The sequence below is a fragment of the Aotus nancymaae genome, unplaced genomic scaffold (assembly GCF_030222135.1).
Source record: "Aotus nancymaae isolate 86718 unplaced genomic scaffold, 86718_ANA_hifiasm-v0.15.2.pri h1tg000016l, whole genome shotgun sequence".
Classification (NCBI taxonomy): Eukaryota; Metazoa; Chordata; class Mammalia; order Primates; family Aotidae; genus Aotus; species Aotus nancymaae.
In genome coordinates, this window is record NW_026988428.1 from 74,145,379 (window position 1) to 74,157,774 (window position 12,396).

The window sequence follows — 12,396 nt, forward strand, 5'->3', positions numbered from 1 at the left end:
ATCAAAGAGATTTTATATCACAAATTTGCAACAGGCTTCTTGCTGCAGCTCTATATTTGGACCCATCAGATTGAGTTTTGAATAAGGAGTCACCAAAAAAAGAGATAAATGTTTAATAAAAATCCAGGTTTTGTAAGTAAAACTTCACTTTCATCATGTACGTTATAAATGACCCACAAATCAGGTCTCCCAGATGGAAACAAATTTTCACTTTGGAAATAATTAGTACAATTAGAGTGTAGACAGTTAACATTTAATCAGAGGATATTAATTCTTGTCTTCATTTGAATGGCTAATTAGGGAAGGATATGATACAAATCTAATTATAAATGACATTTTTTTAAGGCAGGAACATGGCAATATTTACTAAGTATTTGCTTTTTTGTTCAATTGTTTCTTAGAAGTGAAATATGCCAGATAAAGATTTGTTGTCTTTATTTTTTTAATGTGAGAAGTACCCTTGAAGACAATCCACTTCCTGAAACCTTGTCTCTTGTATAATAAGCATTTTAATCTAAAATTAAAAAAATTTAAACTTTACATTATTCTAGTTCCAATCAAAGTCCTTTTATAAGATTAGTGATCTCACAGTGCATGTTATTATATTATTTCTAGATAGGGCAAACATGTAAAAAAATTTTTTTAACCTAACAGTATTTTCAAGGAATAGGATTAATTCTACTATTAAATTAGATTTATTTGTTTTGGGGTGAGGGAGAGTACAACTTAGCCCAAAATACGTTTGAATGTAGGTAATACAAATCACAATCCATTAGGGATCTTCTTGTATTTAAATAGTTCTACAATGTGTATAACACATGCAGATTTTTCCTATTTCTTACATGTGTGTAATGTGTAAGGGAAGCATAAACTTAATAACTTAAAGCAAACTAGTTACCTATAAAATGTTACTGCAAACAAAATAGAAAAGAATATGATGCAGGGGGAAAAACAGGTCATGTCAGAGATTTTTGAGTTAGAAGGCTAAATAGAACATTACAAAGAATCTTTAGGAACTGACTTCTAAAATTGCCATCCCCAGCTAGTGTACTTATGAGCAAGCTGACTACTGGGACCCTCCACCTTCTTTCTCAAGGTGGTTCTGCTATACATAACCAACTGTGCATCCTCTCCCAGTCAAACCTTCATTCTTGAGATTATACTCCTTTTCACACGTCGTATATCATCCTAGGCAGAATCTCATTAAAGACTGTTTTTCTCCCATCTTGATCAAGACAAATCCTTCCAGAAATGGAGGGGATAGGGCAGTGATGATAAAGACTGGCCTTTATTTCAAAGCAGAGAGTTGTTTTGCATGACTGATTTTATAGAAAGCATTGATGAGTTCTAAAATCTTTTCCCCAAAGCCTATTTCCCTGAAATTCTTCTCCTCATTGAGTTCAAGGCCGTTGTCAGTATTTGTCAGAATAGAAGTAGAACCTCTTTGTATTTAGCCAATGACATGAAATGATGAAATGTTAATATGGAATTTAAATTCATATTTTCTACAACGACAAAGAATATGTGGTGCAATAACATTAGATCACCAATTAGACAAGACAAAAATGTGAAGGAACACACAACAAATCTTTAGAATTATGATAGATATTAATGACATCCGATAGCATATAAGAGAAAATGAATGCAAACAGAAGAAGGGAGAATGCCTTTTATTGATTTCTTTCTCCTCTTTAGGAGTCTCTATGGAGCAAAAGGCTTTCTTCTTCTAAGGAAACACTTCACAAATCTTAACATCTTCAGAAAAGTTTCCCTCAACTTGCTGTTTCCCATGATTAGGATTAATGAATGGCTTGATGGAAAAATGACAGCTACTATGCCACCAATCATCAACACTAATTTTCCCTGAGGAATCAGAGCGCTAGAGGTTATAACAAGAAAGACTGAATAGTACACAGTGAGGAGGAGCAGAAAGATGATCACTGCCTTCATGGCCCTCATGTGGGCCTCCGTGCTGGGGTCTCTGAACCCTGTTGCATGCAGTTGAATCTGCTTGGTGTGTCTAACTAGGGAGAAAAGTAACAAGAAAAATGAGATCAGACAAATGATAAAGGGAACCATCGCCCCCAGGTTCAGGGTTATCTGTTTGAAAGCATTTGGAATTTTACTCACTTTGAATTCCTGAGTAATGTTTTCTTCATGACTGGCCTTGAAAGAGTGATACCATATATTCACTGACATGCTCATAATTAAGGAGATAAGAAAGGACCCCAGAAGAATTCCAAGAATGACCTTGTTGATCTTTAGCTTCAGCCAGAAGAAAAATGGGTGGGATATATTGACTATCTTGAGTAAGTAGAAGATACTGAGGCAAGAAGTAAACCAGAGACTTGAATTATTTGCAAGCGTCCAGACAACATCCACAATGATTAGTAGCTTGCTATTTTCGTATGCATTTTGAGAGAGCAGTATAAAGAAACCATCTAAAGATATTACACACAGCAAACAGATTCTGGAGATGGCCAAGCTGATCAGGATGATGTCAGTCAAAGAAACATCTCTTCTTTTGAGCCAGTCAATGCAGTTAACTAGTACAATGAATCTATTTCCCGAAATCCCTACCATCAATTCACCAGCAATTAAAATGATATATATTGCCTCTATTGTACTTGGCATGGCAGCAGAGACTTCTGATTTTGAATATCACTGATGATGAATTGACTTTCAGCTGACCAGGGAAGAATAATATATCTGTCTCCCACTTAGACCATGGTATAATTGGCTTTATCTCTCCTTTTTGTCAGCTGTGATGTAGATCAAGAAGATAGCTGGCCCTGCGCTAGGCTAGAACTGCCTAAAGACTTCAACGACTGGGGCCAGTAATTTCCTTTTGCACAGTAACGACTGAAAGGCTCTAGGATGCAAATGGGAATGGATCTGATTTCTTAAATTTGCACAATTTTTCTCATTTTAAGCTCTGTATATTTTGGATTTATCAATATGATCTATAGACCAGGAACTTCAAGAAGGAATCAATTGCTTGGAAAAAGTGGCCAAAATTTAATTTGCTGGAGGACTATCCATCCTGGTTAATATATTGATATTAACTATCAATAATAGTAATAGCTATTTCTATTACAGATTCTGGGTTTAATGTGTTAGCTTGTGTAGCCAGTTTACTGGCTTTGTCGACTAAAGCTTTAAACAAATTGTTATTAACATTAAATGAGGCTTAAATGCTGTAACTGGTGGAATGTAGAGGAAAGAATTTAAAAGTGTAGGAAGATAGGAGTATTAAGGTGAATTTATCATATGGGAACTTCACCTTCTCCCCATTATATGACTTAGAAGGGCCAAAGGGACACTGCATTGAGAAATACATTATTGAGGTAATTGCCAATATCCTCAAAAAGCTCTGCTGTGTTGGTCTTCTCAACAGAAGGTACAATGAGGGTGATAAACATGAAATTGTAATGTTGTCAGTAAATGGGACACAGAAAATTCTGGTTTAGATGTTAGGATTTCTTGGAGTGTTCTTGCTTTGTGCCTGAATGTAGCTTCCACACATAGAAAAAAGAGTCAAAATACTAGTCACTTATCTTTAAAGAGAATGGCAACAGATCAGTCTGAACTGTGGGGAGGACCAGGAAAGAACAAGAAAGTGATATTTTTGAAACTGAAAAGCCTGATAGGTATATAAGATTCTTCAATCTGAACTGAATCATAAGAATACATGCTCTAAATTTTCTTAGCTCTGTTGTTTGCCAGCAAGTGTATTATAAAGATTAGTATACATTGGAAACACACAGTTTGCTTTATTGGGACATATTGAAACATGTCATTGGACATAATGGAACATATTTGAAATAATAGAAACAGGCACACAGCAGTACAGTTTCCAGAAATTTTATTTTAAAACCTATATTAAATTTTAAGGCAATATTAAATATTGTTTATCAAATAAACTAACACAATAATACAAAATATTTAATGAGATAATTTCTCATATGTTTAGGGTTTTAGACAAAATAAAGATATAAAAATTAATCTTGCAGATTTTTATGAGAAAGTAAATGGCTATTGTTATTCTACTAAGTGAAATTTGGGGTTTCTTTCATGCTTCTCTGTGAATTTTGTTTCCGAAGAAATATCAGATTATACAGCTCAAAAGTACGCACTGTGCTTGTCATGACCAAAGCCATAAAAGAGGTAATATGCTGAGAAGGACTTCACTAGAGTAAAGAAATTCATTTGCATCCAAACTGACAGACAAGGTTGCATCATGTTTACATCTCAGGGTATGCAATATCTCATTATTTTAATTAAACTTTTTGAATGATAAAACTTTGAGGAAGGGAATTAAGTAGGTTCAAAGTTTGGAAATGAAACTACTCTGGGATCAGTTTGTAACATCCAGAAAAGATGAAGATGAAAATATAGCATGTAGGGGGGTGATTAATAACTGACATTTTAAAATTTCTTGGTAAACCCAGATGTAGAATCTAACCTTGTCTTCTGAATCATGGTCTTTCACCTATATGCCTTCTTTTCTTTAGCTGTGTGGAATACTGATTGGTTTAGGGAAGTTATTATGTTTATATATTCAAATATAAACGAAAATATGCCATAGTATATGACCAGAGTTACCTAAGGGCCTATACTTACTAAAATGTCACCCTCTTCCATCTTTCCTTGCTATAAATAAAACTCAAATATCTCAATTTATTTGGCACCATTGAATATGTTTTTTTTGTGTGTGTGTGTGTGTGTGTCTCTGTGTGTGTGTGTCTGTGTGTGTGTGTGTATTTGCCATTTGGATTTTATTTTAGCATTGAGAAGTTAAAGAGGGATCTTAGCTGACCAAGTTTAACATCGCAGAAACACTTTAATCTAGAATGTCAGTTTATTGATTATTTCTGTTTCTAGTAGAAAACAGATGAAATAGTGGGAAACTTATGACATCATTTCCTGCATGTCTTTCTATGAGACGTGAGCAAACACAAATCTACTTAGGCAGATGTTTTTTAAAGTTCATTTTCTTTTCTTTGTTGAAATATTGTTTACCATTCTTTAGAGCCTTACATCTTTTACAGGCATTTGTCCTCAAATTATGCCACTGATGATTACGGATTAAGGGAAATGACTATACTCTTCACATTTATAAGAACAGAATGCTGCTATACTATCCTATTTTCTGTCCTATTTTGAATAGCTGCTGACTTCATCTACCACCCCACTCTAAACTCTTCAATGTATCCATTGGGATTCCTAGTAAACCATTAGTGGAAACCTAATATTCTCATTCATTCCTCTAACAATTCACTTTATCTTCTTCATTTGAACTTGAGGTTCTTAAACTTTTTTGTGCAATGGACTACTTTGGCAGTCTGGTGCATGCTATAATTTCAAAATAATGTTTTTAAATGCACAAAATAAACATATTTGGAATTTATAAGGAATCCAGATAGATTTCATAGATAGATAGATAGATAGATAGATAGATAGATGCTGTCTTTTTCCTATAGTATGAAATATATTTTTAATATAATTTAGGAATTTTTGTGCTTTTAAATTGACATAACAAAAGTATCTGACAGAAAGACCAGTGATGAAAGTAAATGGTAATAGGAGGTACCTGTAACAACAACAGTTTTTGACTTCCTGAAGTGAAAAAATTACAGGTACTGCTGGTATGTTATGTGCTTGTTACTTACATTCAAGACAGCAGAAATACTAGATTTAAGTCAAGAATTAATAAAAATAAGTATATAATTTGGTGCCCCTTCCAGTTCATTCATCCCTCATGCCTATGGATCCTTTCATTTAAATACTCTACCACTAAATCCTGTGGCAGCTGTTTTCTCTCTCACACTCTAATAGAAGTGGGTCTAAAGCTGCGGTGGGTGTTTTTCTTTCTGGTTTTGTAACTTGCAGATTATTCTCCTTCTAAATATATATATGTGCTTAGGCTGTTCTTGAACTCTTGGTCTCAAGCAATCCTCCTGCCTCGGTCTCCCGAAGAGTTGAGATTACAAGTGGGAGCCACCGTGCCTGGCCAGATAATTTTCCCTCTAATTCCTCACAAGATATACAGTAGTTCATTATCTCCAGTCATTACTTTATACAAAACATTACTCCTTGTCACAATCATGAGCAAGTCTTCCTTCTTTGATTTTTGCTTTTTACGTGAAATTAAGTAGTTGAATATACTCAATTTCACCACCATTTCTCTCGCTAAAGTTCCCCCAACTATCTTTTTGTTGGATGAAATTATCATCTTCTGTTTCTAAAAAAATTCACTCAGTAATCTTGTTCATTGTATTTTTAATTTTTTAAAATTTAATGATTATGGACATATAATAGTTGTGCAGATTTATGGGGGTACATATGAACCTCATGAAAACAGAGTAATATAAAAACTGCCCTGTTGAGAGGAACATCACACACCAGGACCTGGGGTGTGGGGGGCTATGGGAGAAATAGCAGCGGTGGGGGTGTGTTGGGGAGGGATAGCATTAGGAGAAATATCTAATGTCGATGACCGGGCAATGGATGAAGCAAACCACCACCATGGCACATGTATTCCTATGTAACAAACCTGCACGATCTGCACATGTACCCCAGAGCTTAAAGTATAATGAAAACAAAACAAAACAACAGGAAACAACAACAAAAAAACCTTCCCTGTTGAGAAGGAATACCATGAATGAGAAATATACATGTCTCTTTAAGAAAAAGAACAGCCTTAATTAATGGAGAACTATTTAGAGGCAATCATTCAAGCATAAAACACTTTATTACAATAGCATATAGGGAATAGTCTTGTCTGTTTGTATAAAAATGGTGGAGAAATAGAATATTTGGGACAAGTCCAATAAATCCATTCCCTAAAACCCCCAGTACTGACTCACTAATTACAACAAAAATGAAGATGCCATCCACTACACTTAGCATATCGGCTAATCCTGAATATTACTTCTGTTACATCTGTCTTAGATTACCTGCTGCAGAATGAATCCTATATTGGCTGTTTGATGGAAGTGTGACTTTCTTCTCATTCATTATATAAAGACTTGAAATTGCCCCAGTAATGGCTTGTGATGGAATCAGAAATATCTTGATGAAGACTTCTCCAAATATTTCTACAAAATATAGCTAGTCTAGAGAACGTATGTTCAGACTGAATGCCTATCTATAATTTGTTAAGATGCAAATGAAAGTTTCTGTTTCATGGATTTTACATGTCCTCCTGAGACTATTTTGCATTTAGTAGTTGAATTTTGGAGGAGTGACAAACATATACCTATAGAACATAATGCATAACAGAAACAAAAATTTGACTTTATCTTTTTAAATATCAAATTATAATTTATGTTGTTTATAATCAATTTATATATGTAAAGGAAAATATAGAAGTGAAAAACAAATTTAGCCATTGTAGATACCTACTCTAAATGATCAATTTAATTTTTAATTAAAATTTAAGCTCAACTCTGGGTATGGCAAGTTTCACAAATATATCATAAATCTGTTGCTATTGTCAATTTTTTTTATTTAGTGAATTTTTTTAGATATTAAGCTAGCATTCCCTCCTCCCAACAAATAGTTCACAATACTTATGAAGATTCTTGGTTGTATAACTAGAAATCAATTTAATTAGAAAAATAATTCATTGGAAGGTTATGGGTGCTCTCTCATGATTGTGAATAAGTCTCACGAGATCTGATGGGTTTATCAGGGGTTTCCACTTTTGCTTCTTCCTCATTTTTCTCTTACCACTGCATTTAAGACATGCCTTTTGCCTCCTGCCATGATTCTGAGGCCTCCCCAGCAATGTGGAACTGGAAGTCCAATTTACTCTCTTGTTGTTCCCAGTTTTGAGTATGTCTTTATCAGCAGTGTGAAAACGAACTAATAAAAGCTGGTTGTTGCTCTTTATCTAATGGGTGACCCAAACCTTCATTTCTGAAGGTTTTTGGCCCTGCCTGTGAGTTATTGAAGTTTTCAATTGACTTAAACACAGGAACATGGTAATACTAAGATGTTTCACACACACACATGCATGTGCACGCACAAGGACACATATATATATTTTTTCATTGTTTATGCTAGACTTTACTCTCCTGTTTATGCTCAGTGGAGCCCCGTGACCAGGTTTTTTTGTAACACCAATAACTTGACCAACTTGACAATACAATCCTAAGATATTTGGAGGAAGAAAATGCTAAGAGGGATCATTACATGGTAAAATTGATTTTTCACTCATTCAGCTACTCTGTGTCTTTTGATTGGAGAGTTTAATCCACTTACATTCATTATTATTATTGGTAAGTAAGGACTTACTCTTTGTTTTCTGGTTGTTTTGTGGTCTTTTTTCTTGCCTTCCTGTCTTCCTTTAGTGAAGGTGATTTTTCTCTGGTGATATCACGTGCAACAATCGCTTACATGCAACAATCGCTCAGATTTGAATGATGCGTTTCCTGGCAACAGGAGAATGTTCTCTTAGCCTTCGGCCGAGTTGGCAGCAGACAAGAGGACGCTCAGAGCCCAGCTCTCGAGAGTTCAAGGGTCTGAAAATACCCCACTGCTCCCAGGAGCGGTTACCTAGACACTCTGTGCCCCTTATCCCTGTCCCGGTCCCGTCCCGGGGCCGAGGACCGGCCAGTAGGACTCAGGTACCTTGAGCCTGCTGCCCGCATCCCTCAGTTCATTTTCCTTGTGGGACCTCTCCGTTGCTCCTGCCCCTGGACGGAGTGGCAAGCCATCCTACGAGTACCCAGACACACGGAATCAGCCTGGTGTCGAAAGAACTCCAAGGTTTTCTGTATCCTACAAGCCCTGTGTTCCGTTCCGGTGATCCTGCCTTCAATTTGAGGCACAGGTACTGCAGCAAGCCAGTGCTGTGTGCTCGCAATCCTGCAGCTCAGCGAGTGCACTGAGCATAAGGACTCTTAGTGAGGCACTGGAGCAGGTAGTCACCATTTCGGGGCCCACAACATCCAGCTGTGCCCCACATTCCTATCCAGAGAAATCATGTCGAGGGCCCTCAAGGTGAGTGGGACAGGGATGCCTGAGCAGGACAAGGACCCCAGAGCCCAAGAGAAGCCTGATGATCAGAAAGGGGGCCCTGAGGGCACCAGGGATGCACGGTCTGCATTTAGGCCGCTGCGGGACAATGGAGGCCTCTCTCCCTTCGTGCCCAGGCCTGGACCCCTGCAGAGAGACCTCCATACCCAGAGGTCAGAAATCCCAGCTGACAACAAATCCCAGCCCTCCGGGATGAGCTGCTGCACCCAACGAAATGCCATCTCCAGCTCCTACAGCTCCACGGGAGGCTTCCCGTGGCTAAAGAGGAGGAAGGGGCCAGCCTCATCCCACTGCCAGCTGCCCCTCACTTCTTCAAAGACAGTGAGTGAGGTCAGCCCTCCGGCTGTCTCTCGGGGTCAGACCCAGTGTGAAAAGGCGGCAGATTCAGCACCTGGGGAGAAACCGGCCCCCAGGAGTGGCTCCCAGACATCTCAGGCCTCTAGGCCTCCTAGACGAAAGTTCCCTCTGCTGCCACACAGGCAAGGGGAGCCTCTGATGCTGTCACCTCCCTTACAGCTGGGGTTCCGGGTCACTGCTGAAGACCTGGACCTGGAGAAAAAGGTGGCGTTGCTGTGCATTGACAGTGCACTGCGGGGTGAGGCCAAGGGCATCTCTGACTGCAGAGCCTCACTGCTTTCCCACGCTTTGTCCTCACCTGCAACAGGGACGTCTTCTTTGCCTTCTGTTCCTAAAGCACCCAGCAGGGATGCACAGCAGGAGAGATGCAAGTCCCAAGACCGCCGGGACCCTGTGGCCCTCCTACCATCTGCTGCAGGGTCCCCCTCTAGACCTCCTGTGTCTGGGAGGAAGCGCAAGTCAGCAGACCCCTTGGTCTCCTCCTCAGACCCCCTTCCTGCCACCTCTGCACACTTGCGGGACTCAGCCCAGGTCACCTCGCTGATTCCTGCCCGCTTCCCAGCTGCAAGCAGCACCTTGAAGCGGGCTCGTCCATCTTCAGATCTAGCTGCTTCAGCTGCAGCCCAGGCCTCATCTTCTGCTCCAAGACAGCCAGCCCAGGGCCCCAGCACAGCCTCCGGAAAGGACACCACCACCCTGGCCGGACAGAGGGTCAGTGGTCCCAGCCCAGGACTGAAACTTCCCATTACCGCTGCAGCCACCACCCAGCCCAAACCTGTGGTCCTTCATGGGCAGCAGCAGGGAACCCGCGGCTTGAAGCGGGCTCGTTCATCTTCAGATCTAGCTGCTTCAGCTGCAGCCCAGGCCTCATCTTCTGCTCCAAGCCAGCCAGCCCAGGGCCCCAGCACAGCCTCCGGAAAGGACACCACCACCCTGGCCGGACAGAGGGTCAGTGGTCCCAGCCCAGGACTGAAACTTCCCATTACCGCTGCAGCCACCACCCAGCCCAAACCTGTGGTCCTTCATGGGCAGCAGCAGGGAACCCGCGGCTTGAAGCGGGCTCGTCCATCTTCAGATCTAGCTGCTTCAGCTGCAGCCCAGGCCTCATCTTCTGCTCCAAGACAGCCAGTCCAGGGCCCCAGCACAGCCTCCGGAAAGGACACCACCACCCTGGCCGGACAGAGGGTCAGTGGTCCCAGCCCAGGACTGAAACTTCCCATTACCGCTGCAGCCACCACCCAGCCCAAACCTGTGGTCCTTCATGGGCAGCAGCAGGGAACCCGCGGCTTGAAGCGGGCTCGTTCACCTTCAGATCTAGCTGCTTCAGCTGCAGCCCAGGCCTCATCTTCTGCTCCAAGACAGCCAGCCCAGGGCCCCAGCACAGCCTCCGGAAAGGACACCACCACCCTGGCCGGACAGAGGGTCAGTGGTCCCAGCCCAGGACTGAAACTTCCCATTACCGCTGCAGCCACCACCCAGCCCAAACCTGTGGTCCTTCATGGGCAGCAGCAGGGAACCCGCGGCTTGAAGCGGGCTCGTTCACCTTCAGATCTAGCTGCTTCAGCTGCAGCCCAGGCCTCATCTTCTGCTCCAAGACAGCCAGCCCAGGGCCCCAGCACAGCCTCCGGAAAGGACACCACCACCCTGGCTGGACAGAGGGTCAGTGGTCCCAGCCCAGGACTGAAACTTCCCATTACCGCTGCAGCCACCACCCAGCCCAAACCTGTGGTCCTTCATGGGCAGCAGCAGGGAACCCGCGGCTTGAAGCGGGCTCGTTCATCTTCAGATCTAGCTGCTTCAGCTGCAGCCCAGGCCTCATCTTCTGCTCCAAGACAGCCAGCCCAGGGCCCCACAGCACACTCAGCTGCAGGGGTTTCCTTACCCACCACTTCCACCTCGAGCCCCCCCGCCAAAAGAAAGTCGGCCCGGGCTGCAGGCCCGGTTGGGACCCTACCTGACCCAACTTCTACCTCTCTCCGTGATGCACATGCTGCCTTCTCACGCTGTGGCTTGGCCAAAGCTAGGCGGCTCCGCTAAACACTTGGAAGCAGGACCCTGGCGCCCTCGAGGTAGGTGGTTTCTGTAACATAAATGGGGCTGCAGCAGCAAAGTGGCAAAGAGAAAGGCCCTGAGACCCACAAGGCAATGCAACGTGAGGGGGCCTGAAAATGAGGCCCCCCACCAAAGGCAGAGCACCCCCATGGTGACTGGGGGACCCAGCACCAGGAGCAACTCTGTTGGGTGGCACTTTTGTCTTTACTTTCCATCATATCCCTGGGGGACCATTTAAAGAGACACCCCGAATTGCAAGGCGGAGACCCAGTGCCACTGCAAACAAGGCAGGCTTCAGGTGCAAGTCTGGGCCAGCCTCTGACCCTACAACCCCACTTCCCACATAAGCATAGCAAGGAGGCCTTTAAGGTTTTCTCATGCGCTGTCCAGAGTTCTGCTGCACACAGGTCGGCTGGGCCATCCTCCAGTTCATCCTTCTTTATATTGGAGTTTTGAGGTCTTTGACATCAATTCCTTGCCTAGAGCAAGGTCCGGAAGAGTTTTCTCTAGGTTTCTTTCTAATATTTTTCTAGTTTCCTATCTGACGTTCAAGTCTTGGATCTATCTGGAGGTGATGTTTGTATATGGTGAGAGAAACGGATCCAGCTTCATTCTTCTGCATGTGGTTATCCAGTCCTCCGAGTACCATTCATGAAGAGGGCGTCCTTTCCCCAGTGTGTGTTTCTGTCAGCTATGTTGAAGATCAATTGGCTGCGAATACGTGGCTGTCTTTCTGGGCTCTGTCATGTGTCCCATTGATTTATGTGTCTATATTCCTGTCAGCAGCATGCTGTTTTAGTTACCACACACTTGCCAAAAGTTTTTTCGTTCTAATTCGTAGTGAAATGGGATGCCTCTAGTTTTTTTCTATTTGCTGAGGAAGGCTTTGGCTCTTTGAGCTCTTTTTTGGTTCCATATGAATTGTAGGATTTTCCAATTCTG

The 12,396-nt window shown here is 42.0% G+C and overlaps 2 protein-coding genes across 2 annotated transcripts; one reads left to right on the forward strand and one right to left on the reverse strand.

Annotated features, from left to right (window-relative positions):
- Positions 1–1,687: 1,687 nt before the first annotated feature.
- On the reverse strand, positions 1,688–2,726 carry TAS2R9 (taste 2 receptor member 9). The gene has a single exon (XM_012476330.3). The coding sequence runs from the start codon at positions 2,632–2,634 to the stop codon at positions 1,702–1,704; it is 933 nt and encodes a 310-aa protein (XP_012331753.2). The 5' UTR covers positions 2,635–2,726; the 3' UTR covers positions 1,688–1,701.
- A 5,703-nt stretch (positions 2,727–8,429) lies between these two features.
- On the forward strand, positions 8,430–12,109 carry LOC110568511 (putative POM121-like protein 1-like). The gene is made up of 5 exons (XM_064376815.1): positions 8,430–8,622; positions 8,927–10,461; positions 10,528–11,172; positions 11,258–11,471; positions 11,988–12,109. Exons 1-5 carry the CDS (start codon positions 8,430–8,432, stop codon positions 12,107–12,109), a joined length of 2,709 nt encoding a protein of 902 aa, XP_064232885.1.
- Positions 12,110–12,396: the final 287 nt, after the last annotated feature.

Bases quoted from the DNA above. Each gene is read 5' to 3' on its own strand.
- TAS2R9 (XM_012476330.3), bottom strand. From the start codon at position 2,634: ATGCCAAGTACAATAGAGGCAATATATATCATTTTAATTGCTGGTGAA.
- LOC110568511 (XM_064376815.1), top strand. From the start codon at position 8,430: ATGCGTTTCCTGGCAACAGGAGAATGTTCTCTTAGCCTTCGGCCGAGT. The intron at 11,173-11,257 runs GCTCGTTCATCT...AGGGCCCCACAG, and splicing joins GAACCCGCGGCTTGAAGCGG to CACACTCAGCTGCAGGGGTT. The intron at 11,472-11,987 runs GTAGGTGGTTTC...ATATTTTTCTAG, and splicing joins AGGACCCTGGCGCCCTCGAG to TTTCCTATCTGACGTTCAAG.